Here is a 26,417-nt window from a genome sequence, read left to right as displayed (position 1 = left end):
TGTGTGTGTGTGTGTGTGTGTGTGTGTGTGTGTGTGTGTGTGTGTGTGTGTGGTTCAGAATGGAAACACACCACATCAACGCAGCTGTAATCCAAGGCAGCTTGTCACCACCACACAATACCTCACGTTTGTTTTGGATGAGGAGTTAGAGAAACGGAAGCTTATACGAGAAGGAGCTGCGATCAAGTCAGGAAGACGAGAATCCTCAGCATGTTGTTCAAGAGAATAAAAAATCTGTGTTTCATTACACAAAGCAATTTTCATTGTGAAAAGAAGCAGTGCAACAGATTTGGGTCCAAAGTACAGACTCGAGAGGCTTTTAATGTTGTTTGTGATGGTTTAATTTAGAAACTAATTGTGCTAATGTCTTAAAATGGACGTGGTAATGATTTGCTTACACATAGAAGCACATGAAGTCAGTCATCCAGAGTCAGTGTCCCTGTCACTCTGGATAATCCCACAGAACACGCTCACAATGTCTATCCAAGATTATTTCATGGGTAGAAAGTACAATAGTGTCAATCAGAACTGATCCCCAGTGACACTACAGACACTAGAGTGACAGTGTTTCCGAAAAGAGATGGTACTGGTGAATTATCACAAAGGTCATTTTACAATGCTGTGAGCAACTTAAAATAAATGAATTCGGTGCCACAGTGTTTGGGTGGAGATGGTTTCCTCAAAATCTGGATGAATACAATTAAAACATAGAAGCTTGGCTTCATAACAGCTGTACACACTTGGAAGGATTTGCTCTTTAATTTTATCTGTCCTCTGTTTTTCATTTATTTTCCTTTGGTCATTGTCTGGTAACCTCTGTGACTTCCAATTCTCGACTCCATTTTGTTTGTGTGCTTATCAGTTTTGGTTCTCCTCTGGCCACACACACACACACTGACACACAGCACACGCACACACACACACACACACACACACACACACACACACACACACACACACACACACACACACACACACACACACACAGAAATACTACATCAAACTCCAGTTTTCCATTCTCCTACTTTCTTATTTTATCTTACAGGAGATGTGCTGTGTCCTTTTCTGAAATGTTCTGCAGTTTTAATTTCAGAATCAATATCATATAAATATAAAGTGAGATTCAGTCACTATTGCAGTGTTTGCATTATGTCCATGTCCCTGTTTGATGTTTAGACAACGTGCAAGTGAGCGTGCAGTGCCTGTCACAGCGCATTGTGTTCTGCTTGCTTCTTATCCAACACTCTGACACCCTGCATCCAGCATCCAGTCCATCTCTGCTTGTGATCGTTCTTAATAATTCGGATTTGAAGCTGAGGCTTTGAAGCAGAGGAGAGAAACATCAAATTCTCTTCCACAGTTTTAAGCTGATTTAAATCAAATCTTACTGGAAGAAAAGTCCATGTCTGAATTGAGAACACACACAGTTAACATGGACTATGGTGTAACCCAAGCCAGTGTCCTGGGGCCTTTGCTGTTCTCAATCAACTTAGATGTCAACCGCTATGCTGACGACACCCAGTCCATGAAGCCAGATGACCCAAATATGCTGAAACTCAATTCCAAACTGACTGCAATCCTGTTTTTGCTAAACTGCAACACGACCACAAGAACTTTGACCAAAACTGCCTTTTATGATTTGTGAAATATTACAAAGGTGAGACCTGAGCTGAGCCAGCAAGATGCTGAAAATGTCCTTGTCTAGACGACTGTCCAGCTCTATGCACTGGCTAATCAAAAGCAGCCATTAAAGGACTACAGACAATTCAGAATGGGTTTTAACCAAAACCAGAATTAGGGCTCATATAACTCTAGTTTCAGACAAGGTCTCTGGAGCTTTCAGAATTGATTTCAAAGTCTGTCTCTTACTTTTTAAAGTGATCTTATAACACTATATTGTTCTATGATCAGCCTTGATACTTAAGATCCTCCACAGTTGCACTTTTAACTATTTCCAAAGTTGCAACAAAACTTTTAGCCTCTATGCTGCAAAAAATATGGAACACTTTAAATATTAGACTTAGTGGACAGTTTTCAATGACAACTGATATACCCCATAACTCACAGCTTTTTGTTATTCAAGTTAATTGCTATTTCTTTTTCATAAATAGTACTAGAACCCTTCATGTGTACGTATCTGGATCTAAAGAACATGCAGGAAAAGGGTCAGTCTCCATCTATTCTAGTGGTGACATGCTGAGAGAGAATCCTACCACAAGAAAAGCAGTCAGCACAAAATTACCATTCACTGATGCTGCTCATGTTGCTGCAATGACACACCCAACTGCCACCAGTGAGAGTTTTGTTCTACATCTCCTCGTCTCCTCTCGCTCTTTCTTTGCGTTTCTCTCCTCTCCTCTGTCAGATTGAAAACAATCTCTCCTTCTCACATTCGTTCTGACAATTTCTCTTTGTCACAAGTTCACAAGTTCACCTAACTGTCTCATTGAGTTAGGCTTTATTTTACTTTTAACAGGGTCGAGTTTTAAAGCATCTACACAATGAATCATTTTAGAGCTGCAATAAAAAATCAATTCTCTTCAAATGTATTAATTTTCATGATCAGTCGATTTTAACAATCAATAAAGTCTAGCATTTGATGATTCCAGTTTCTGAAATTCCAGGAAGATGTTTAGATAAACTCATTATCTTTTGGGTTTTGGAAACGAGATATTCGAAAATGTCAACTGATATTACATCAGATATTTTATAGACTTTATTGAAAAAACAACAACTAACTAATGTTGAAAATGATCACTGGTTGCATCCAGTCAATGGTCAGGATACTTAGAATATCAAGCAAAGCAAATATGTTAAAATAAAATGCATATGTCTAAAAAGCAGAATAGTAGATTTATGTATTTAAAATTTGACACGAGACAAAATTGGTCATTTTGATTTCTTTCCTATAGTTGTTACGCTGAGAGGAAATGAAAAGGACACTCTATTCACGATACTAAAAAAGATTCAAGGAGAATCAATGATGCCACGATGAAGCTGCCTTTGACTTTATTTATTGTTCCTATGTGAAAACCATGAGCACCTGCTTCACAGTGACATCATCTTCAGGGACAGTTGATGTGGTTGTCACTGAGTCATTAAGATCAATTTCCCAGGCTTTTCACCCACCATCAGTCTCCAGTAATACCACACACAAACACCCGCAGGCACACACACACACACACACACACACACACACACGTATGAGTCATACATTTAACCTAATGAAGCACTCTCTGTTTTCTTTGTCAGATCCAAACCTGGAAGATCACGCCATTTTTAAATTGAGATGATGCATCGGTTTGCTCTTTGAGGAGGACTTGGCCGGATTTGTATTAATGAAGTCATCAGATGTGAGTGAATGCTGCAGATTGGTGGGAAATGTTCACATGTTGATGGGAAAACAATCTCTTGGACTGTGTAAATATAACTTATTTCCTCATTGTTGAATGGAAAAACAAAGCTATGGCAGCTGTGAAGATTTGACGGATGAAAACATGGCAAGAGGAAATATAAAACCACCATGAGGGAGACAGGATGGGGGCGGGGAAGGGACGCTTAAGCTCGAATGAATCTGTATTTGATTTAAGCCTCTTACCCCATGGTAACCATACCCATCATCACCCAGCTCCCTCCCTCTGCCTCCTCCAGCAGCCTTCAAAGAGTCAGAAGGCAAAAGTGGAACATCGACTGCTCACCATATGAAATTCAAAATGAGAGAGGTAGAGGAGGTGGAGGCTGATAAATCTGTCGAAGTAAAAACCCAGAAAATACTGAGGAGCTGGAACCAGCACGTTTTGCTCCTTTTGCTTAAGAAATTACTTAATTAATCTATTATATCAATTTTATTTTTGTATTGTTAAATAATTGATTCTTTGACTGATAATTGTAACTCGTATAATTTGCTTTCCTCAGTTGTATATGACCGGATTTATAAATAACCTAACCATAGCTCTGGTTTTGTCAGATCTGTGAATGCAAATTAGTACATGCTCTATATATTCTATTTATATTTATTCTAGTTCAATGTGAATGTTTTATACGTTTTGAAATAAAGATGGAAACTGTCATAAATTGATTTGTTGAACTCAGACCTTTTTAAAACTGGATCCAAAATGGAGCCTATACCATAGAGGGGATTTTTAGTTTCATTTAGCCTAGTGAACACGTTTTATTCCTACCTAGAAAATGTGGATGGTTTTCATTTCTGCAAAATTAAGTCAAATTGAGCATTAATGTTTCCATTTATTATGTTCATCCTATTTATATGGACCCATGTCACTTAGTTGAAGCTGAAAGGAAGAGTACATTCACATTTTACTTTGGCAACAGAGGACAAATGTAATGTTAAATGATTAGTACCGAGGCATACAGCATGTATCTGTGTAAATGCTTGTATTTTCAGTGGGGAGAGTGCGTCCTCTGTTCAGGAGAAATTACAGTCAGTCATAAATTTCTGCTGCTCTGGGAGAAACCAGGCTCTCTTAAGGATTATGTTGCCCATTGGAAACTAAGGTTATGTAAAACAGATTACTGTCCCACATCATCACAATGCAGGTGGTTTCATCCATGAATCCATGAATCAGTCACACATAGAGATGAGACACATAAACATTTAAATGAGGAGAGCATGGATATAAATAAAAAAGTTAGTGAAAAAATAAATCTACAAATGCACTTTTATTTCCGTGTTCCAGATATAAGTATTTCAATATGATTTATTAGAATTTCACTGCTTAAATCTGATGGTCTGACTGAAAATAAACAAAACTGCTTGTGTACTTTCTAAGGTACCCAGTAGAGGTCATTACTCTACCAGGTCCCAACAGTCTCCTACATTTAAATACACTAGATCCAGATTTTTTATTTAGATGTGTACCAAATTGCAAACACTCATAAATATCAGTCCTTTAAACATGCCTGGTTTGTTTTTCCGTCAAGATTCATGAATTATTCTCTGGAAAATCAACGGAAATGTTGAAAAATGCCTCATTTTACAATGTTGGATCCGCCCCCCTGATCCAGATCCACACCAACATTTCATGGGATCTTCCTTGGATCAAGCCCCACCCCTTCACAAAATGTCATGGAAATCGACGGAGGAGCTTTTGCATAATCCTGCAGGAATATAACCAAACAAACAAATCCAGACGAAAACATAACCTCCTCCATCATTCTCCACCTCATTCACATAATAGTGACACACTGTAGAGACACGTCTCATCAGTGGTCTATAACACTGCCTTTGAGTTTGAACAGAGAAGTTAGCTGAAAGGTTGCATCTGTTGTAGTTGACACAATGCCTAAGTAGGTCAAAGGTGTGCATATGGAATGTCCTGTACCCATTAATCCGCTGATACTACTAAGATTAGCTGGCTCAGGCCTCTTTTTAAATGCTGTAGAATTCAAAATGTTGATGTAATGGACCAAGCTTTGCTCAGTGCTATGAACTAAGGTCAAACAACAACTCAGCTTTACAGTATTGATCTGATATGATCCTCTCATGAGATGAAGCTACAGTCTGTAACTAAATCCATGCATGAGTGCATGTTGTGGATAAAAAATTCCACTGGGAGTTGCTTCCTAATGTGATTGCACTCTGTAGGACATGGGACATGTGGAGACAGACACCCGGACAATGAAATGCATTAATGCAGAGAGCGTCCTCTGTCCATTTGTTTCTCTTCATCCTAACACAAGATTAAAGTGATTTTATATAGATGTAAAAATAAACAATAGCACGGAAATGCCATTGTTTCTTCAGAGGAAGGTCTTGCAGCAGGAAGTGTAGCATGAGACTGAGGAGAAATGCAAGGAGACGTGTCTTATACTCAACATATGTACATAAAAAGTGATCTGAATATTGCTGCAGCCTCCACACAATTTCAGCCAAACCTCAGCAAAGAGTTGCACCATTTCACCTCTTTCCAGGCACTGACTATCGTCCAAAAAGCAAAACCTATAAGACCCGAACCATGCAGGTCTTCTAACATATAACAACCTGGGTTATTGATCTCTGGTAACTGGAAAAACCTCTCACGGTTGTGCTGAGGCGAGAAGAAAACGCCAGCAGATTTGTGCGTCGCAGAGGTCACATCAGAGGCGTTTGAAACAGCATCAATATCAATGAGACTTCCGTAAATCATTGTTCAGCACCATGCCCTTGCCTGGGTTGGACTCGACAGGGCGTGGGCCTCGCACAGAGAATGCGCAAAGCTGGTGACTGTCGCGACAGCTAAGGATCAATCATCTGCCACATATTTCAAAATCTAGCACCAGTCTTCATGCTTCGGTGACAAAATACAACAGCTGTCGTTGTTTTCATCAGTTCCCAGACACAGACAAGCGGCAGTGTTGAGCTGCAGCATCTACAGGCAGGAGCAGGCCTGTCAGGTTATTAGAATATCAGGCTGCTGCCCAGGCTTTATAATGTGCGCTTCACCACAGTCACCAAAACAACACGGATGGATGCGTTTCTGCTCTTTAGTTGCTTTAGTGGCCTCTCTACACCCCTGCACATCCTCCCCCTACCATCTCTCCTCTGCCGCTCCCCCCCGTGTCAGCTCTTACCTGCATCCGGGAGGAGAGAGGGAATGGAAAGTGGAAAGGGAAAACATCTCAGCCCTGTCCGCCATCTTCTTCCACAGACGAGTCGCGAGAGCTAATGCAGAAAATCACAGTGGAAGCTCAGTCCATTCACGATCACGGGGCAGCGGACGGACGCGGCCGTGGACAGAGGTGTTTCTCTCTCCCTCTTCCTGTCTGCGGCCCCACGGATAACCTCCTCCCCCCCTCCTCCGCTTCCTGGCCGCGAGCCTTGGATCAGACGCGCCCGCACAGCAGCACCATGAACTCTGCAGCAGTCCACCATCCACACGGGCGGGATGGAGAGAGAGAAGCGGGCGTCGAGGCTCTTCGGAGACAAATCGCTGCACCGCAGAAATGTAACAGACAATCCTGCGTTTCTCCCCCAGTGCGCCCACACGGAGCGTGAGCGCGCAGTGTGCGTCCGCAGTCCGCGTTAGAGCTCGTCAAATGTCTGCTGCTGCTGGTGCTGATGCTGCGATGCTGATGCTGATGCTGCCTGTGACACACAACGGGTTGGGGGCCAGCAGTGCGGAGACAGAGGAGGAGGAGGAGGAGGGGAGGAGGAGGAGGAGGAGGAGGAGGAGGAGGAGGAGGGTGGTGTGGAGCATATAACGTCAGTGCCGTCACCACATGAGCAGGCTGCACCGAGGCAGAGCTGGAGCTGCCAAACAGTGGAGTAGAAAAACAATAAGTGTTTACAATGACATCACACTGACAGGGACGTTTGCATACAAAAGAGTGGGACAGCACCATAAAGGGGCCCCCACTTACAGCCAATTATATGTCCAGCATCCACTCACAATTCCTGATTGAGTACATTGCACATTGAAGTCATTCCTCGTTCACTGGTTGTTCTATAGTTTAAGCAAAGCTACACATCATTGGATGTATTTTGAAAACTGTTGCTTGTTCAAGCTCATTGTGTATTTTAAAATAAAAGCTTAGAAAATAAAACAAAAGGTCATATGTGTTGTCAGCATTGTTACGAAGTGATTTAAAAAGAACTTCAGATCCAGCTGGGGCCAGTGCCCCCCACGCCCCAACCCCCCGGATGACACAGACCAATCGATCCAGGGGTTTCTGGGAAAAGACATGTGTTTCAATGTCACATATTTTTTGCCAATAGCTTGATGGGCATTGAGCCTAAATATAACACAGCAAAGAGACAAAAAGAGTAAAGTCCGCAGCAGATCTAAGATCTTTCTGAATCAGCGGCCATAATTTACACAGAGGTGTCAATTATATGTTCAAATAGCCATGCACATCCTGATTCAGTGAGGGGCTCAATAAAGTTATTTTTTGTTGACTGTTAGCTCTGTAGCTTTGAGCAAATTGTGTGTTTCTTAATTAATCATCATATTAATTGTTAGTAAGTGATTCAAAAAAGACTACAGGCACATCAGGGGCCAATCAGATTTCAACTGGGGCCAGGGGGGCACTTGGCCCCTTGATTTGCACCAGTGGTCCAGGGGTTCCTCTGAAACAGCATCCACAGTTTAAATGATTTTAAAGTAGCCTATTGGTAATGGATGTGGATATTGTTTTCAATTTCCATGATGGGTGTTGAGCCTAAAGATAAAAGAGCAGGCAGCAAAAAACGAAGAGTCAAAAAGGTAAAGAGTGACAATCACTGTGGAGCTGTTCACTGCCGTGGTGCTGAAATAGTGAAACTTGCTAAGTTGTAATTGACCATATGGACCACAGGAGGGGGGTGAGTACCCGCTCAGTGGGTAAAAAGCTTTGCGTCAGCAATAAGATTTGTATTACGCTTTAATGTTATACCTCATTCACTAAATATCCAGAATATAAAACTGACAAATTAACTACATTTTAACATTTTGATTTTGTTCTAGACTCCATGAATTGAAAAGTGTTGATGAAGTAGGATATACGATACAAATGTAGGATCATACAAGATACTAAATGCTGTAGCTTTATTATATTTACTTGTATAACATATAGTCCATTTCATTCCATATCATTGTTATGTACTTCACATTCTGTTTATAGTTTGAAGGAAAAAAGGGGAAGGAAGTTTTCTGTGACAATTTTAACACACTTTTAACACAACTGCTTTTTATTTTCATTAAATGGGATGATTTACATTCTATGAACGGGGGGATTTGGTCATAATGTAACATATATGATTGCACAGAGGCCGATGTAAAAGATGTTACACTTTCATCTGGAGGATTTCTTTTTTCTCACACTTTTATTATATGTTCGAATTTGGATTACATTTGATGGAGTAAATGGGGTTACTTTCCTTGTTCAAGCTGAACTGTTGACAAGAAGAAAGAGAATAACATAAACAGACAGATATATGAACCATTCAGAATGTTTATTTCAATGGCCATTGTGGTGGCAGGGCAGTGAGTTAAAGAGCACTATTGGATCTTCTCTTTAATGTCTATTGGACCCATGGTGACATCACCTTCCCATGTGTAACCTGAGAAAGAAAAACAGAAGATGTGTGTTACACTATCACTATCAATTTTTCCTATATGATATCAAACTATTATATAATTATTTAATTATGTAGGAAAAACATACTTTCACCGGACACGTCACGTATCTTCCTACCAGGGGTAGACAGACCTGTACCCACAGCTGACTTGCCTCCTGAGCCACCAGTGGGAAATCCACCGGACTCACAGGAGTCACAGGCTCCATCAACCCCGCTGGCCTCCCTCCAAAACCTGGGAAGAAAAGGAGGTGTAGGATAAGAAGTCCCATATCAATTCTCCTGTCATGCTTTCTAAGTCACACATGTACATATAGGCACACTCGCAGACTCACCCATCAATGTAGGAACAAGCTCTTTGTTCATTATTAATGTCGGAGGCAGCTGATGTTGCTTTCAAGTGGCAGGTAATGTAGGTCTGGTTTGATTATCAGAGAATTAAGAATATTATTAAATCCAATATTGCAGATTTTTATGCTTAATAGAAAATATTAGATACTTAGGTTAGGTTTGGAGATACTCACTAGTCCACTATCAGCTCCCTGGAACCTGAAGGCCTCCAGCTGGAACTGAAGCTTGTTATCTGCAGAGCGAGAGAGGAACCTTGAGGAGGAGCCTGTGATCCTGGCATCAACCAAACACCTGAACACGAGAAAAACATTCAAAATTACAGAGGGACATGCTGGGTGTTTGTGATAATCAATTGTCACTCTGCAGGACAATCCAAGTGAACTTCTCAAACTACCTCACCCATTTTTTTCAATGAAGGCATAGCTGGGGTCGGAGGACGGTACAGGAGAAAGAGTAGCCACACAGTTGTCCACAAAAACACGGAGGGGCACGTGGTGGTACTGCTGGACGGTAGCCTCAATATTAATTAAATCTCCCAGGAAATACTGGTAGCTTGGTCTCTCAAATTGGAAGTCGTCTGTGCATTTAAAAACATACATTTTACTAATGCTGACAAATACATATTTTTAATTACAGTTCCATAAATATATAAATACGCAGATACATGATTCTGTAACTCACCAGTCATGAGTTTCAGTGTGAAGTATAAGAACTCCTCTGCCACCTTAACTGCATAGAATGGGATCCACAAAGGTTCAAGAGGAAGGCTGCTCACATTGTGCTTCCTAAATGATTAAAAAGGTTTCCTTAGTATGCAAGCAACTTAAGCATTCCATCATTTTTTGTATTCCACACTGGAATTTATTAGGTCAAACGCTATATATTAAGATTTTGTTTGTGTTTCTTTATTGCCACACTTCGTGTTGATCGACTACATACCTTGGATAGTGGCACTCCACAATTACAGCAGCTTTGCTAGTCCTCACCACAGAAGAACCAGCCAGACTTTGAGGATTATAGTTCAGAGTGAAGGTGTAGATAAGGGCATCTTCTGTCAACTGGCCAGAGAAGTAGATACATAAATACTATTAAAAGCAAATAGCAATATATACAAACATATTTTCCCATACTTATAGTTAATAGTCATCATAATGGATTTTTTTTTATTGTGCTTACTGCTAATGAGCTGCCACAATTCGAGAGTTCGGATTGAAAAATCAACACTTGGGCAGCATGGTCCTCTCCGACAGCATTACAGCTTCCCAGGGTAAGGTCAGCAGGATTGATGAACTGGCCAATCCCAAAGAAGTCCTTCTTGACTTCCACCAGAGCCTCCTTTTCTCCGCAGTCGACAGCAACCGTTGCAGCAGGACCTGGAAATCTCAGCTCGAAAGGCACCTCAGGCTGGGGCTGAGGCTGGGGATCTGCAGGGTATGTCCAGGTGAGTGGTTTCTCAAATGTCTGCTTTGCCTGTTGGGGAACTTGAGGCGGAGTTTTGATGGGATCCTGTCTCCCTGGCTTCTGGTTATTTGGTTTGTGTAACCACTGAGCATCACATAAGCTGCCAAGCAAGGAGAGTGCCACAAGGCACACCGCAGTACACTTCATCACCATGGCTTCACAACAACGAGTGTTCTGCACACTTCACTGGATGCTGTAAGGAAGGTGGATATGTGCACATACTTTTATACCACGGTGAACATGTTTACTCCCATTACATTCCCGCCCCTTCAACTGGGCCCTCCTCATCAGACCTAATGAGAGTAAACCTTAGCCAATGACATAAGTGCAGCTGTTGACCAAAGCGTATGACATAACTGTGTTGAGACATTTTCAGCTGAGTTCAGATTATTTAATCTCTTGATACATAAAATGTGATTGTGCCCTAAACTGTATGCCCTATTTAAAAAGTCTACATACATCTGCAAACATAAATCAATGTGAGGATAATGTACCAAATTGAACAGTATCATGCTGGTAAATTGAAAGGTTATGTTAACTTTTCTTTAAGCAAATGAGAAAATATGTATAAATAGTTGACAACCATGTACCAAGTTATGTTGACCGTGGGTTAGGTCTACCTGCCCTTAACATGAAATGTCAACTTCTGCATTCTGCCAAAGTACATTTCGCAGAATGTTGAAAATCAATTTGGCTCCAGCAAAGTCACAAAGAGAAGATAACATTGTTCCAACACTTTTAGTTGGAGCTTGGAGAAAAGTGAAATGACTTTATGTGAATATACTTTATATTGTTACAAAGCACTGACTAGACCTGATGATGATATTGTGAGGTCAAAAGCAGCTGGTGTTTTAAATCAGTCTGTGCGACTAAATAAAGATCTTTAATACACATCTGCTTCTTACTCTGGCAAATTCCAACCATTAATTGAACACCTCATAAATGCTGCACCACTCATTCTGTTGCAACACCAACATTTGATTCAGGATTGTAGGTCAGGTCAAGTTAAGTCAACAATTAACTCACGATTCACCATCTCACCTGCAACAGATACCGATCTTCAGTCACTCCTCCATATTTTTTTGTAAAGCGCTTTGACTTGTCTTGTTGTGGAAATGTGTTTTTACAAATAAATGTCCTCTTCCTCGTCGCCTTTCATTTGAACTTTTATCTTTTACTCACTTTATTTTACCATTATTTTTACTTTGATGGATGTCAACAACAACAAAAAGCCAAGCAATTTCTTATGATTGTTTGCCTTTTAAATACTGACTAAACTGCAACATGCTGTATATGAAGTTGTCATTATTTATCAAACTGAATATCTTAGCTATCTCTATGTTAATTGACCACTTATATTTTAAATTAAAGATATTGACAGTTTAGCTCTGAATAGTTTCCTTATTAAATAAAGATATATTAAACCCGTAACAATTAAAGACGTTTTTATTATATTTTTGGATGTCTAAAACCAACTTGTAATTTTTCATATTGTATTAGTCAAAATTTAACAAGAAATGTTTTTTTTAATGTAAGTTATAACTCATCCTAGTTCTTTTGAAGGGCATGAAAACAGTGACAAGGGTCATGTCAGACCAACCTGATTTGGCAAACATTAAGCGTCTTGTGTGCACTTCCACAAGCAAAGTTCCCAGAATCTTTGTTTTGCCAGTATTTTGATGAAATTAACTATATATATATTACACATATCCAATACATACATATCAAAAGTAATTTTAAGAAATAAAACTATTTCAGGAAATAGCAATTATTCTGTCACACTGTAACTAGGGCGTACAACAATGCACTGGTTAAAAGGTTATATAATGATAGCTAGTCGCTTGTCACTTGAGTATACTCCTGATTATCATTGTCTTTGTAGATTTTTAAACAAAAACAAATTTTGTTTTCAGTTTTAAATATACGCATGACTCCAGCTGAAGATTTGTTTCATTTAATTTTGAATACAATTCAAAAGTGTAAAAAAAAAAAAAGTAACAAATCTGACATTCATGATGGGTCTGATCTACATTAAGGATTTGCTGAGTCAAAAATGAACCTTCAGTATATCAGATGTGGATCCATTACATCTACTGAATACTATACTGTACTAGATGCATACTCTAACCACTGTAATTACTCTTTCATCTGGAAAAATCTGAACACTTCTCTTGGTGATTCTGTCAATTAAATGTCAGTGCATATTACGAGAAGAAGGATGGGTAGTTTTAGCAATGACAACTACACTTATAGATACGAGGAGGTATAAATTCTGATTGTGAGTTTACCTGTTTGGCATTATCTTGAATCTCTTCATTGTTCCACCAAACACCGCCCAGTAACCGGAGCATTTCATTTGCAGTTGTGGGCAGCCAATAGGATGTGAGATATCGACAAGTCTGTCTTTGCCATATCTGATAAAAGGCAGCAACTTTGCCCCACATTTTTCACAGCATCTGGTGTTCTTCATGAATCACTCTGCTGTGAAGCCATAACAATGAAGTTGATCAGAGGTTGTCTCCTGGCATTGGCCCTTCTTGGCTGTCTGGCTGATGCTCAGTATTTCAAGCCGCAGCAGCCCCAGTCGCCCCAGCAGCCCCAGCAGCCCCACAAGCCCCAGCAGCCCCACAAGCCCCAGGCTCCAAGATATACACCACCACCACATCCACCCCCAAAGCACCAGACTCAGCTGCCTAAGGAGCCCCACCAGACTAAGCATCCCCAGCAGACTAAGCACCAAGAAGTATTTCACTCTTGTGATGTGGTTGGACAAGGCAAGATACAATGTGGGGCTTCCAGCATTTCTGGCCAAGAGTGTGAAGCTATAAACTGCTGCTTCGACGGACGCAGCTGCTATTATGGCAAAAGTGGTAAGTATTTCTGTATTCCTCAAAAAAACTTAATAGATACCCAATTCTTCACTTTTGGTGAACTTAAACATGTTCAAAGAGTAGAGCATGACCACTGCTCTTTGCTCTCTAACTTGCTCTTTTCAGTGACTCTTCAGGCCACCAAAGATGCCATGATTATTTTGGTGGTGGCCAGAGATGCCACCCTTCCCAACCTCGACTTGGAAACAATTAGTTTCCTTGAAAATGGTCCAAGCTGCAGCCCGATTGATACCACTTCAGATTTTGCCATCTACCAGTTCCCTGTCACAGACTGTGGTACAATCATGACAGTAAGCTCTGCACCTCTTTTGACTCTTCAGTTTGATTTGAATTGATTTTTGTCAGGTGTTAATCAAAACTGTAATACTGCCAACTTACTGTAGGAGGAGCCTGGTATTATCATCTATGAGAACAGGATGGTCGCGTCATATGAAGTCGGTGTTGGAACCAGAGGAATTATTACCAGAGACAGCAGATATGAGTAGGTGTTTTGTTTTTCATACTACTGGTCACAACATAAAAGGTTACTACTTTAATAATCCAATAATTATGTTGTAATCAAGAAGATATACCACAAGTGGGTGGGGCCAAAGGGTCATATTTGGGTGATTGGGATATTTTACAATCCAAACCTCACTGACACACCTTTTGTTTTTTTTAGGCTACTTATCCAGTGTAGATATATTGGAACCTCAATTGAGGTTCTGGTCATTGAGGTTGGCCTGGTTCCTCCACCATTTCCAGTTGCAGCTCCTGGACCCCTGTTTGTGATGCTCAAGCTGGGCAATGGACAATGTTTTAACAAGGGCTGTGTGGAAGGTTAGTGGGAATATAATAGATTGTGCAGTAAACCTCATTGAACAATGTCTGTGGCACCAATCAATCTTTATGTTTGATCAGAGGAGGTGGCCTACTCCTCTTTTTACGTGGATAGCGACTACCCCATTGTAAAGGTGCTTCAGGATCCTGTGTACGTTGACATCTGCATTCAGGAGAGCACTGATCCCAACCTGGTCTTGACTCTTGGAAGGTGCTGGGCAACCAGTGATCCCTATCCTCACAGTCTTCCTCAGTGGGACTTGCTGATTGATGGGTAAGTGTTGGCTTGTCTTGTAAAAGAGGTATTGATTATACATTTTTAATGGTATAAAAATAGGCCATTTTCCACCCTCTCTGCTCTTGTCATAGCTGCCCCTACCACGATGATCGTTACCAGACCGCCCTAGTGCCAGTGGGTGCCTCACCGGAAGTCCCTTTTCCAACCCACCGCAGGCGTTTTATTTTCAAGATGTTCACTTTTACAGATGTTGGTGCTTCCAATCCCGGCAAACAAGTAGCTGCATATCCAGGGAAAGTTGTTCCTCTCAAGGAAAAGGTATAGGATCCCACTCTCAGGATTTCTTTGGCTTTGTTTTTACCTTCTTTTTAATATCACCTCATCTACATTTTACAAACGATACCCTTGTTTTCCAACAGGTGTATATACACTGTGATACAGCTGTGTGCCAACCCTTTCCTGGAAATAATTGTGAACCTAGGTGTTTCAGAAAGAGTAAGTAGAACAGTCTGATATTTGATTATAAATGCACCACTAGTATTGTTTTTCTATCAAGTCTCTTTCCCATAATTTTACCCTGTGGAAGTAAGAAAAGCTCTTAGCTAAACCTACTCTGTCTTCACCAAGACTGGAAACAAGATCTGGTATCTGGCATCATGTGTCTTACGTCTGACTGGAACTGACCACTGTTATTGTTTTGTGCACAGGGAGAGACCTTTCTACTGTCTACAAGAGCAGGGAGGACACCCCTGTGGTTTCAAGCCTGGAGATTCGATTCATTCAATCTCCTCTGCAACAACATGCAGACAGAACTTTATTGTCATGAAATCTCTGTACCCAATGCTTTGTGGAAAGTGACTGAGTTTCAAATAAAGCTTCATGTTGCTGAACGTCCTGTCTATCATTGTGGTCTCATGGCCTAGAAAAGTTCAGATAGTATCATGTGTTCTTGCCGTAACTTATCCCATCTGCTGCATATAATGAAATAATTAATATAAATGTAATGAAATATGCAGAGTTATCATTTTAATGTGTCGTTTTTTACCCCTTTGAGTCAACTCTGTAATTAAGACACAATACATGAAGGAACCAAGATGAAGAGACCATTTGACCCCTTAAAGGCTGCCAATTTTAATATCTTCATAACCTTATGAGTATATAAGCATTTGAGCAATTTGTGGTTGTTTTGAAAACAATCCTAAAGCATCTATGGGTTATATTTAATGGAGTATTTCACAGATAATTGGGCTGGGACTAGAGTACCAAAACAAAAAATATACATAAAGTATACTGGACTACAATGTAATCACCATCTCTCTAAAACATACCATAAACAAAAAGGAACATGGTAGATTTATTTGAGAGCTGCTATATTTGTACTGTATGTACCTGAGGGGCTGAACTCGGCAGGCTGTCACCACTCACGCCACTCCCTCAAATAAACACTTCGTTTCCCAGAAACCTTTAGGGTATGTGGAAGCAGACGTGTCATGACGCAACCCCCGAAACAACCAATGAGATGAGAGAAAGAACGCGCACACGCATTGTGATTGGACACCGCAGACGTCAGTTCGGCTCAGTCCGGAACACTCGACGCTGTAGGTGGACGTCAGTAATTTGAGTGTTCTGATAGTTTAATGCTCGATTAAAACCTCCTCCCCCACCCCCACCCACATGCTGCCATCACCGGCCTGTTATGGTCGTCTCTTCCGGTTAAGGAGCATTACCGGTGCCCTGCGTTTCTCAGCGAGTCCACGCTGCCGCCTCACACCGACATTGACCAACCGCCGTCCTCTGCTCCTCGCCCGGACACTCACGATGCACTCGAGTGGAAAAGCGAAGACCTGCCGCGGAGGTCGCGATGAGCCGGGGCCCGGAGGAGCAGGCGAGCCGGGCCCGGAGCTCTGCGGCAACATCCCCTCCATCACTACGGAAGACACGGGTCCCCCGCTGGAGAGGAGACGGCAAGATGTCGTGGTTGACGAGAGAAACTTAAGGACCCCGAGTCCTCTGTTCGACGCCAGCGGGGATGACGACTCCGAGGCAGAGTCGTACCGGGGCGGGAGGACCGAGGGGGTGGACCGGGACACCAGGAGCCGCGCGTTTGCCTGGTGCCGGGACTTTTTGTCCGGGTCGTGGAAGACGATCGCAGAGGTGGATTTTGAGATCAGCATCGTCAGGTAAATAATAAATACCGACGATGTAAACAACACTGCAGGGTCCTTGTAATGATGGAGGATCGTTTTGTAGTCAGCTATTGTGTCGACTCTGTAATGACCGTCATTAACTGTTCACTGTTATTATTTATACAAGCAATAATCATACTCATAATTAAACAGGAACGAAAGGAGCAAGGACACCAGAGCCATACATCAAACCAGTGGGGAACGAAACATGTCAACACGCATTTGTCTTGCTATTTTTATAAGAGTGCATTTTAGGGACTTCACAAATAACGTGACCTCATTGATAACACAGGTAAAAGACGGCTTGTTGTTTGTTCATTTGCTACAATGGATAATGATATTTACCAATAAGAGTAATAATAATAATAATCATGTCAGACATAGTAGAATTTAAGTTACCCATGGAAATGCATACAGGAGAAATGTTAAAGTGATGTAGCATGTGCCTGTGATCATGATCATTGCAGGATATGGCCTTAGTTATAGTGATTTTACCCCCTAAAATAGAAAATGTGGAATGACATAAGTTTCTGATGACTAATTTTCTTTCTGTGGACTCTTTGATAAGTATTTATGGTCCCAGATTGGAGCCACTATCTTTATGGTTGTTCTGCTGCCTTTTTAAGGTTTTTGGGTCATATTTTCTTGTTATGTAATGAGCTGTATCCCTCTAACACTATGGGATCACCATTTCTTTCTTTCTTTCTAATAAAAGTTTTAACTAACAATTTAGTAGCACTTAAATGGCACTTACTTATAGCACTTTGTAGTTTGGCTTTCTTGAAGAAATTGTACTTTCTTGATTCTTGTTGTTCTGGGTTTGTACCCTCGCTTTGGATAAAAGCGTAATTGTAATGTTGGCGGGTGTGGTGTGTTGAACATGTCTGCGATATTAACTTGCCAAGAGCAAAACCAAAACATAACGGCCGTCTAAGAAAAATCTACATGTTGTTTGTCTTCTGATCTTCCTGAGAGGTGGCCTGTGGGGTCAGGTTAACCTGCCTCTGAAATTATAACACTGCTGTTTTTGTTTTTGCAGTGGTGGACTGAGTAATCTGCTGTATCTGTGTACATTGCCTGAGCATGTGAACTCTGTGGGAGAGGAACCTCGCCAGGTGCTCCTCAGGATCTACGGTGCCATCCTACAGGTTGGTCTGTTTCAGAGAAATCATATTATTCCATGACCCGGTGTGGCTGCACATATTTAATAATCATGGTGGGGAAATGAAAATCAGATCAAATGACATTAAAAGCATTTTGAAAAGGATGATATTGTGTCTGACATTCAGTCTTGTCTGTGTCTCTGTCACAGGGAGTGGACTCTCTGGTGTTGGAGAGTGTGATGTTTGCCATCCTGGCAGAACGAACTCTGGGGCCGAAACTTTATGGCATCTTCCCTGAGGGACGCTTGGAACAATACCTTCCAGTATGAAGCACACAAAAGCAAACACGAGAGGAACAAACTGTGTCTCTGTTGTTTCACACTCCGGTCATCTTCAGCCAAATTATACAAGCACAATGGACATTATGTTATTTTGGATGTTAATGTCTAATTATTGTTTTACTGTGCTTTCATTGCTCTTCAGTTGCCTAGGTTACCCCATTAAGTTTGTGGAGATTCAAAGGTTCTGCTGCCGTTGCTTGACCTAGTTCATAATGTTGAAGATATATAGTAATTTCCTGTATCTCTGTTTTCCCAGAATACCCGCATGCACACAGAACAACTTTCAGATCCTGCCGTCTCAGCTGAGCTCGCAACCAAGGTGGCACGTTTCCATGAGATGGTTATGCCCTTTAACAAAGAGCCTAAGTGGCTGTTTGGGACCATTGACAAGTAAGGACCCCTTAAGTATTACTCTCTTTCTAACACTAGAACTTTTTTCTACTTATTTGTATCGTCTATTTTATTTCTGTTAGATACATGAATCAAGTGATGAAGCTTAAATTTGTCCGGGAAGCACATGTGAAGAAATTCAAGAGGCTGATGAAGTTTGACCTGCCTGCTGAGCTACAGAGCCTCCGGTGAGTCCTGCACAAGCCTCAGAAGCCCAAATTCTGTATGTTGCATGGAGTGGCTTTATATGTAAAGCAGCTATTAAGATGTTATAGGCAAGGTTTAGGAAGATGGTGGGATGAAACCTCTAGTATCCCCTGGCCCCTCTTTTCAATACCCAGCAGTGTCATTGAGGGACAGAAAGCGAGGAGAAAATAGCAGAATGATGATGCAATCCCTATTGCTCAAGCCATGGGGGATTACATGTAGTTCCATCAGAGCCGTATCATATTACTCACTGTAATCGCCAGCTAGGAAGGGTGTCAGTGTAGTCTGTTCAACTTCCCATGTTAAAGGGCAATCACAAAAAACCTGGAGAGTGGTTGTATTGTAATGATCATATCAGAGTGTGGGTGGGTTTTGAACCTCTTGTCTGCCAGTGAGGCGCGGAAGTTACTGTCAACACGTGGATTCAACAAATAATGAGTTATCCTATCATATAACACGTTAGACAGAGTAAAGCTTAAAGCCTTGTTGAATTTGTGCTCTGTATATAAACTAGTAAAACAATCAAAATATCAACTTACAGATTTGTTGGATACAAGTTTAATCTGAGCGAGAGGACGAGCTGTCTGTCTGTTTCCACTCTGAATGCTGACCTTTGTTCCACTTCTTCCACAACCTCACTGCTGCGTTCTCCTGACACTCTGACCTTGGCAACCAGTAGAGTTCCAGCACAGTGTTTATTGTCTGTGTTTATCTATGAACACGTTCTTTATCTAGTAGATAAACCAGTCTCCCACTGAATGAAAACAGGCCATGCGCTGTCATCACCTGACAGACGTCCTCCCTCTTATCTGAGCTCATAACATGTGTTTTGTTCAGACAGGTATAAGATATCAGAGGGACATTGGTTTCTTTCTCCCCTCAGGATTTATTACTTTCATTTCCGCAAGGTTTTAGTTATATTCTCCAAAACCTCCTTTTAGAGTGTTGAACACCACTTTTACCAACTTTTGAATGAATAATTCAGGAGCTTCCTCATTCATAAACACTATGGAACTTTAAAATGATATTCAGGTTCAGGTCGGGTTCTGTTATGTTGGCTGTAACACTACACATCCGTAATCAGGCAAGAACAAACAATAACCATGTGTGTGAGAGACAGGGTAACACATGTTAACTGAATCAGGCTCAGGTCGGGGTTTGGAAAAAAACTGAAAAGCCTACAGTTTGGGTCGGGCATTGGTTAGTTTTCTCTCGGGATTGGACGGATTCAAACAGCAAGATGCGACCCGAGTGTACTGCCCAGCTCTATTGGCTTGTCCAGCCGGGTTAGTAGCTGATTTTAATGGCGTCATATATATTACCTATGAAACCTCTGTGTATACCTGCTATCCCATAGCGATAAACTAAAATATGGAACGTTACGTTAGATACGGTTGAATGTGTTTGTCATGTTTTGTTCCATGTAAGCTGCCCACCAGCAAGAGTATAAGGGGCATGGGTGGACCTGGAATGCATGTGGTGCAATGCAGCCTGGTTTTTCAGCAGTAAAACAGTGAAAGTTGTTGATAACATGACATGTGACTGTATCTCATTGCTTCAGAGTCGTTTCTATGGTCTAGGACATCTTGACCCCCTTTCTATGAGCTCTGCGAATGAGGTTATGTTTTCATCAGTGTCTCTTTGTTAGCTGGTCGAATTATGCGAAAACTACTCAACTGATTTCCATGAAATTCTAGTTAAGGATGGGACATGACCGACTACTTCACAATCTCTTATCTCTCTTCTCCCTTTTTCTTTAATCACCCACTCTTTTCATCCGGCTCTCGTCTCCACAACAGTGCACTGCTGGCAGCGACACCATCACCAGTGGTTTTTTGCCACAATGACGTCCAGGAAGGTAAAAGAAACTTCTCACAAGTTTGTCTGATTGATCCTTGTCCCCTGTCCTGTGAGTCTCCTCTGTCACATTTAGAAAGAAGAGCAGGATATTACATAAGTCAAAAGGGAGGATGGGGTCTCTATTAATAGGGACAGCTCATATTCTTGTGCATCATCCTATGGGTGAAAATGAGTCATGGACGTAGACGAGGTGACAGCCGCTGATTTAGGTTTCTAATGAATGCGTGTTTCACAGAACAGAAACTCCCTGAAGCTGAGCTTACATCACATGGCCAAATGTACACTACCGTTCAAAAGTTTGGGGTCACTTAGAAATTTCGTTGTTTTTCAAAGAAAAGCACTGTTTTTTTCAATGAAGATAACATTAAATTAATCAGAAATACACTCTATACATTGTTAATGTGGTAAATGACTATTCTAGGTGGAAACGTCTGGTTTTTAATGAAATATCTACATAGGTGTATAGAGGCCCATTTCCAGCAACTATCACTCCAGTGTTCTAATGGTACATTGTGTTTGCTAATCGCCTTAGAAGACTAATGGATGATTAGAAAACCCTTGAAAACCCTTGTGCAATTATGTTAGCACAGCTGAAAACTGTTTTGCTGGTGAGAGAAGCTATAAAACTGGCCTTCCTTTGAGCTAGTTGAGTATCTGGAGCATCACATTTGTGGGTTCGATTATACTCTCAAAATGGCCAGAAAAAGAGAACTTTCATGTGAAACTCGCCAGTCTATTCTTGTTCTTAGAAATGAAGGCTATTCCATGCGAGAAATGCGAAGAAACTGAAAATTTCCTACAAAGGTGTGTACTACTCCTTCAGAGAACAGCACAAACGGGCTCTAACCAGAGTAGAAAGAGAAGTGGGAGGCGGTGCACAACTCAGCAAGAAGACAAGTATATTAGAGTCTCTAGTTTGAGAAATAGACGCCTCACAGGTCCTCAACTGGCAGCTTCTTTAAATGGTACCCGCAAACGCCAGTGTCAACGTCTACAGTGACGAGGCGACTCCGGGATGCTGGCCTTCTAGGCAGAGTGGCAAAGAAAAAGCCATATCTGAGACTGGCCAATAAAAAGAAAAGATTGATATGGGCAAAAGAACACAGACATTGGACAGAGGAAGATTGGAAAAAGTGTTATGGACAGACGAATCAAAGTTTGAGGTGTTTGGATCACACAGAAGAACATTTGTGAGACGCAGAACAGGTGAAAAGATGCTGGAAGAGTGCCTGATGCCATCTGTCAAGCATGGTGGAGGTAATGTGATGGTCTGGGGCTGCTTTGGTGCTGGTAAAGTGGGAGATTTGTACAAGGTAAAAGGGATTTTAAATAAGGAAGGCTATCACTCCATTTTGCAACGCCATGCCATACCCTGTGGACAGCGCTTGATTGGAGCCAATTTCCTCCTACAACAGGACAATGACCCAAAGCACACCTCCAAATTATGCAAGAACTATTTAGGGAAGAAGCAGGCAGCTGGTATGCTGTCTGTAATGGAGTGGCCAGCGCAGTCACCAGATCTCAACCCCATTGAGTTGTTGTGGGAGCAGCTTGACCGTATGGTACGCAAGAAGTGCCCATCAAGCCAATCCAACTTGTGGGAGGTGCTTCAGGAAGCGTGGGGTGAAATTTCTACAGATTACCTCAACAAATTAACAGCTAGAATGCCAAAGGTCTGCAATGCTGTAATTGCTGCAAATGGAGCATTCTTTGACGAAAAGCCAAGTTTGAAGAACAAAATTAATATTTCAAATAAAAATCATTATTTCTAACCTATTTTCTATTCATTTTGCAACTCATTTGATAAATAAAAGTGTGAGTTTTCATGGAAAACACGAAATTGTCTGGGTGACCCCAAACTTTTGAACGGTAGTGTATGTGGACACCTGAGCATTATACCCACCAATGTTTGATTGCAATGTATATTTTTAAACCAATATATCTGATTCCAAAATCATGTGCATTATTATGCTACCTTAACAACCTAAACTCTTCTGGGAAGCGATCTGATTTGAAACTCGGTGAATCAGGAATCAAACTGTTGCCCCAATGTTATCAATTATCACTGTTCACAGTATAAGTTAAAAAATTACATAAATTCTCACTTAGAAGCCAACCCCCAGAAACAAAGCACAGTGGATGGTTCCCACATACTTTTGTGTATTTCTTACATACAGACTTCTCAGTTACTAACCACACATACTGTATATTTATTACTTTAGAGCTTTTTGTCATTGTGCAAAGAAATGTGACTCTTAAAGTACAAGGGCAGCTGAAGAGAGTAGATGCACCATAAGAACCCACATTATTTCCACACACGGGGTATTTACGCACACTCATAATGTGTGATGGCGTCTGCTCTTTGAATAGCTCAGATACTTGTCATTGTAACAGAAATAAAACCACTGATTAGATCAAAGTGGACAATGGTGGTTTTTCTCACTTCTTGTTTTTCTGTTGCAGGAAACATTCTGATACTGGACGACAGCAGCCAGTCCTCAAAAGACAGACTCATGCTGATAGACTTTGAATACAGCAGCTACAATTACAGGTAATGTGTGAAGTCTGACTCATACGTAAGGTGTGAAGGGATCAATGAGTCATACATCAACACTGCTGATGCCTTATGGTTAGAAGTTAGTGTTTTGGGCCTGCCGTTTTAGATCTTTCCTCTGTGTATTAACATAGAACATGTTATTTTGTAGGGGTTTTGACTTTGGGAACCATTTCTGTGAGTGGATGTACGATTACACCTACAACCAGTGGCCTTTCTACAAAGCCTCACCAGAGAACTACCCCACCAGAGAGCAGCAGGTCTGTCGAAACATTTTACAGCCCTAGTGTAAAAGACAGTTTCTTTTCTTTGCTTCATTTTTTCCATCCATGGTCTTAACAGAGGTTTATAAGCAACAATGGCTGTCATGTGGTCAAATGATTGTCTCTACTGAAAAGGCTGAACAGTGCATTGAATCACTTTCTAATCTCTGTGAAGCTCAGACCGATGACACTGTCCTACAGCTTCCAACTCAAGAGCTAAGTTGTTTCGGAAAAGATGATGGAAGTGTTTTGGTCTCACAATGCCCTCTAGTGGTTTTATTTCTTAGTACAATTTTAAGTTGAGGATGGAAAAAATAACCCTGTGGACCATAAACACAAAGTGTTGCAAAACAAGACCCAAATGTCTTTGCTAGTTCTAGACTTTTGTTATGGTAAGTCCACATTAGCAAGATGTATAGAATGCACGCACACTTTGCTTGTTACGCACACAGGTTGTCTGTTCATGCAAGAAGTGAAACCGTTTCCTCTGCAGAGAAGCGTTCTCTCTCTCTATCTTCTGTACAATAGCAATCTGACATGGTGCAAACGAACATGTCTCACATTTTGTGCTACAAATCGGTCATTTGTCCCACAATCGTGATCTAGAAATGTGTGATCAACAATTGTAATGAAAAAGCATCTTAATTAATAACAGACAAAAGTAATCAGTTTTGGTACAATTAACTTATTGTTAGTATTTATTTATCTATGGCTGATATTATGGGTATGTATCAATACATTATTAAATGGAACAAAGATGCAAGTGTACATGTGACTTGTCATGAATAATGTTCATTCTTTTTGCAGCTTCATTTCTTAAGAAGTTATTTGTCAGAACGGAGAAAATATTCAGACATTCCTGAGGACCAGACGAAGATCGAAGAGGACATGATTATTGAAGCAAACAGGTGATAATTTTCAGCAGTGGTGTGCAGTCGCAACTTTTAGCAGAATCACAATAACCTTGGCAATGTTGTGTTATTTATTGTGTGTTTGGTTTGATTTGTAGGTATGCATTAGCTTCGCACTTCCTCTGGGCCCTGTGGTCCATCATTCAAGCCAAGATATCCAAGATCGAGTTTGGATACATGGTAAGGAGAATAGTTTTTGTCTGATGGAAACAAGTAAAAATGACATTTACTTAATTTTTCACTCCATCCATGCCTTATAGTGAATAATATTGTTTTTTGCAGGACTATGCCCAGGTTCGATTGGATGCCTACTTCAAGCAAAAAAAGCTCTTCTCCTGAATTCCACCCTGTTGGGATATTTCTTTTCAGCAATGTGTTATTGAAACACCAGCTCTATGCACTTCAGCTCATGACGAGCTGTGGTTTTTGAAAAGTGTGAATTAGCATTTTAAGACATGTGCATGAGCACAATTAAAGCTTTCAGGCAATCCAATTTCTCAAAGTACGTGCCTCTCCACAGAGTGGAATGTTGTTAGACCAGATTTAGCTCTGTAGCTCTGAATGTTGTTGTGAATCATGTAATGTTCAGATATTTTGTTTTATTATTTTTAGATGCACTTAACATTTCTGGACCATTTTTTTGTGACATCAATAATTGTTTAGCTGCACTGTCTTTGCATGTCAGTGATGGACAATCCTTGTTGCCAGAGTATTCATGTCTTTTCATTTCAGACACTGAATCTTACTGTAGCAGTCACGTTGTATTATTTGACTTGTAGAAATGAGTTCATTGTGGAAGGCTTTTGTATAACTCGTTAGTTTATTGTTTTTAGTCATTCCACCTCACCTCTTTCTTCTGATGTTCATTTTGTATTTAGTCGCATAGGTAGATCCCATGATTGCAGATTGTGAGGGAAGAAGCAAAGTAAATATTCTCACCTGCCACTCCAAGCTATATCATGTGTCAGTCAGAATAAGTGCAGTTATTTTTGCAGTTATTTTAAAAGTTTACCTATATTGTTAACTTTTCACAGGGGCTATTTTATACATTATCATTGTAGCAAACAATACTTCCAGTTAGATTTACCATCAGAACAGTTATAAGATGTGAGGATCTTGTCACTACTTTGGGTGTAAGGTAATGACTGTACATTACTGCTGCTCCTTTAATTGTCGGCCCATGTTCGATTCAGATTATTATTATCTCTTGTCATATATGTGTCACTCTATGCTAATGTCAATGATTCAAATGTTTTCTATTCATAGTGTTTTTATTTAACAAGAATAACTTCTGTTATTTTTTCTATTTGGCACATAAATGTGGCCACATTAAATTGGATGGATTAAATTAAATTCAACAGTGATTTAAAACAGTTTTGGAATAAATTCTTGACTTAAAAATATAAAAACGTATTATTTATGACTTTCCTTTCAACTCAATTGAATGTGAAGTGGGGTTTTGACTTTTTTTTTTTTTATTTATACTGTCTCCTGGATTTGACTGAATGCACTGCCATCAACTTTAATGTCCATATCTTTTTTTCACACATCAGTTTACTCTTGATACAAAACTAGTGAAAAATAATCTGTGCCTCATTAACTGTAGCTGTTTTTACAGCAGAGTTGTCCCAGTGCAGTTTCATACTGTTAAACTTTCTCTTTATTGTTTCGGTCCTATTTGCACTACTAAAATATAATTCAAAAATAAACGTGCTTGGAAAATCTACTGGTGTACTTTTTTTATTTATGTATTTAGTACCTGTTCATTAACTAAGTATTCAAATTAATAC

The 26,417-nt window shown here is 40.6% G+C and overlaps 4 protein-coding genes across 5 annotated transcripts in view; 2 read left to right on the top strand and 2 right to left on the bottom strand.

Annotated features, from left to right (window-relative positions):
* Window positions 1-7,101, bottom strand: part of mapk8ip2 (mitogen-activated protein kinase 8 interacting protein 2) — a 30,786-nt gene extending 23,685 nt beyond the window's left edge. For both annotated transcript variants that reach the window (XM_035157015.2, XM_035157016.2), the window contains exon 1: window positions 6,571-7,101. In XM_035157015.2, coding sequence (XP_035012906.1) covers window positions 6,571-6,635 — 65 coding nt within the window. In that variant the 5' untranslated portion in view covers window positions 6,636-7,101. The remainder of the gene's footprint in view (window positions 1-6,570) is intronic.
* Window positions 7,102-8,914: 1,813 nt separating this feature from the next.
* Window positions 8,915-19,719, bottom strand: LOC118109776 (zona pellucida sperm-binding protein 3). The gene is made up of 9 exons (XM_035157155.1): window positions 19,579-19,719; window positions 10,580-11,057; window positions 10,343-10,461; window positions 10,085-10,188; window positions 9,803-9,980; window positions 9,577-9,694; window positions 9,388-9,470; window positions 9,142-9,287; window positions 8,915-9,037 (listed from the first exon to the last, which is right to left on the bottom strand). Exons 2-9 carry the CDS (start codon window positions 11,015-11,017, stop codon window positions 8,976-8,978), a joined length of 1,248 nt encoding a protein of 415 aa, XP_035013046.1. The 5' UTR covers window positions 11,018-11,057; window positions 19,579-19,719; the 3' UTR covers window positions 8,915-8,975.
* On the top strand, window positions 13,330-15,702 carry LOC118109775 (zona pellucida sperm-binding protein 4). Its single transcript, XM_035157153.1, has 8 exons — window positions 13,330-13,734; window positions 13,861-14,045; window positions 14,139-14,236; window positions 14,417-14,574; window positions 14,656-14,848; window positions 14,944-15,130; window positions 15,232-15,307; window positions 15,520-15,702. The coding sequence occupies exons 1-8, from the start codon at window positions 13,362-13,364 to the stop codon at window positions 15,636-15,638; spliced, it is 1,389 nt and encodes a 462-aa protein (XP_035013044.1). The 5' UTR covers window positions 13,330-13,361; the 3' UTR covers window positions 15,639-15,702.
* chkb (choline kinase beta) lies at window positions 16,426-26,353 on the top strand. Its single transcript, XM_035157152.2, has 11 exons — window positions 16,426-16,992; window positions 18,038-18,146; window positions 18,311-18,424; window positions 18,699-18,832; window positions 18,916-19,020; window positions 20,839-20,897; window positions 23,363-23,450; window positions 23,605-23,713; window positions 24,524-24,624; window positions 24,726-24,807; window positions 24,910-26,353. The coding sequence occupies exons 1-11, from the start codon at window positions 16,487-16,489 to the stop codon at window positions 24,964-24,966; spliced, it is 1,464 nt and encodes a 487-aa protein (XP_035013043.1). The 5' UTR covers window positions 16,426-16,486; the 3' UTR covers window positions 24,967-26,353.
* The last annotated feature ends 64 nt before the right edge of the window (window positions 26,354-26,417 follow it).

Source organism: Hippoglossus stenolepis, chromosome 5 (assembly GCF_022539355.2).
Source record: "Hippoglossus stenolepis isolate QCI-W04-F060 chromosome 5, HSTE1.2, whole genome shotgun sequence".
Taxonomy (NCBI): domain Eukaryota; kingdom Metazoa; phylum Chordata; class Actinopteri; order Pleuronectiformes; family Pleuronectidae; genus Hippoglossus; species Hippoglossus stenolepis.
The sequence above is the reverse complement of the archived record's forward strand: the minus strand, read 5'-3'. Positions and strand labels throughout refer to the sequence as shown.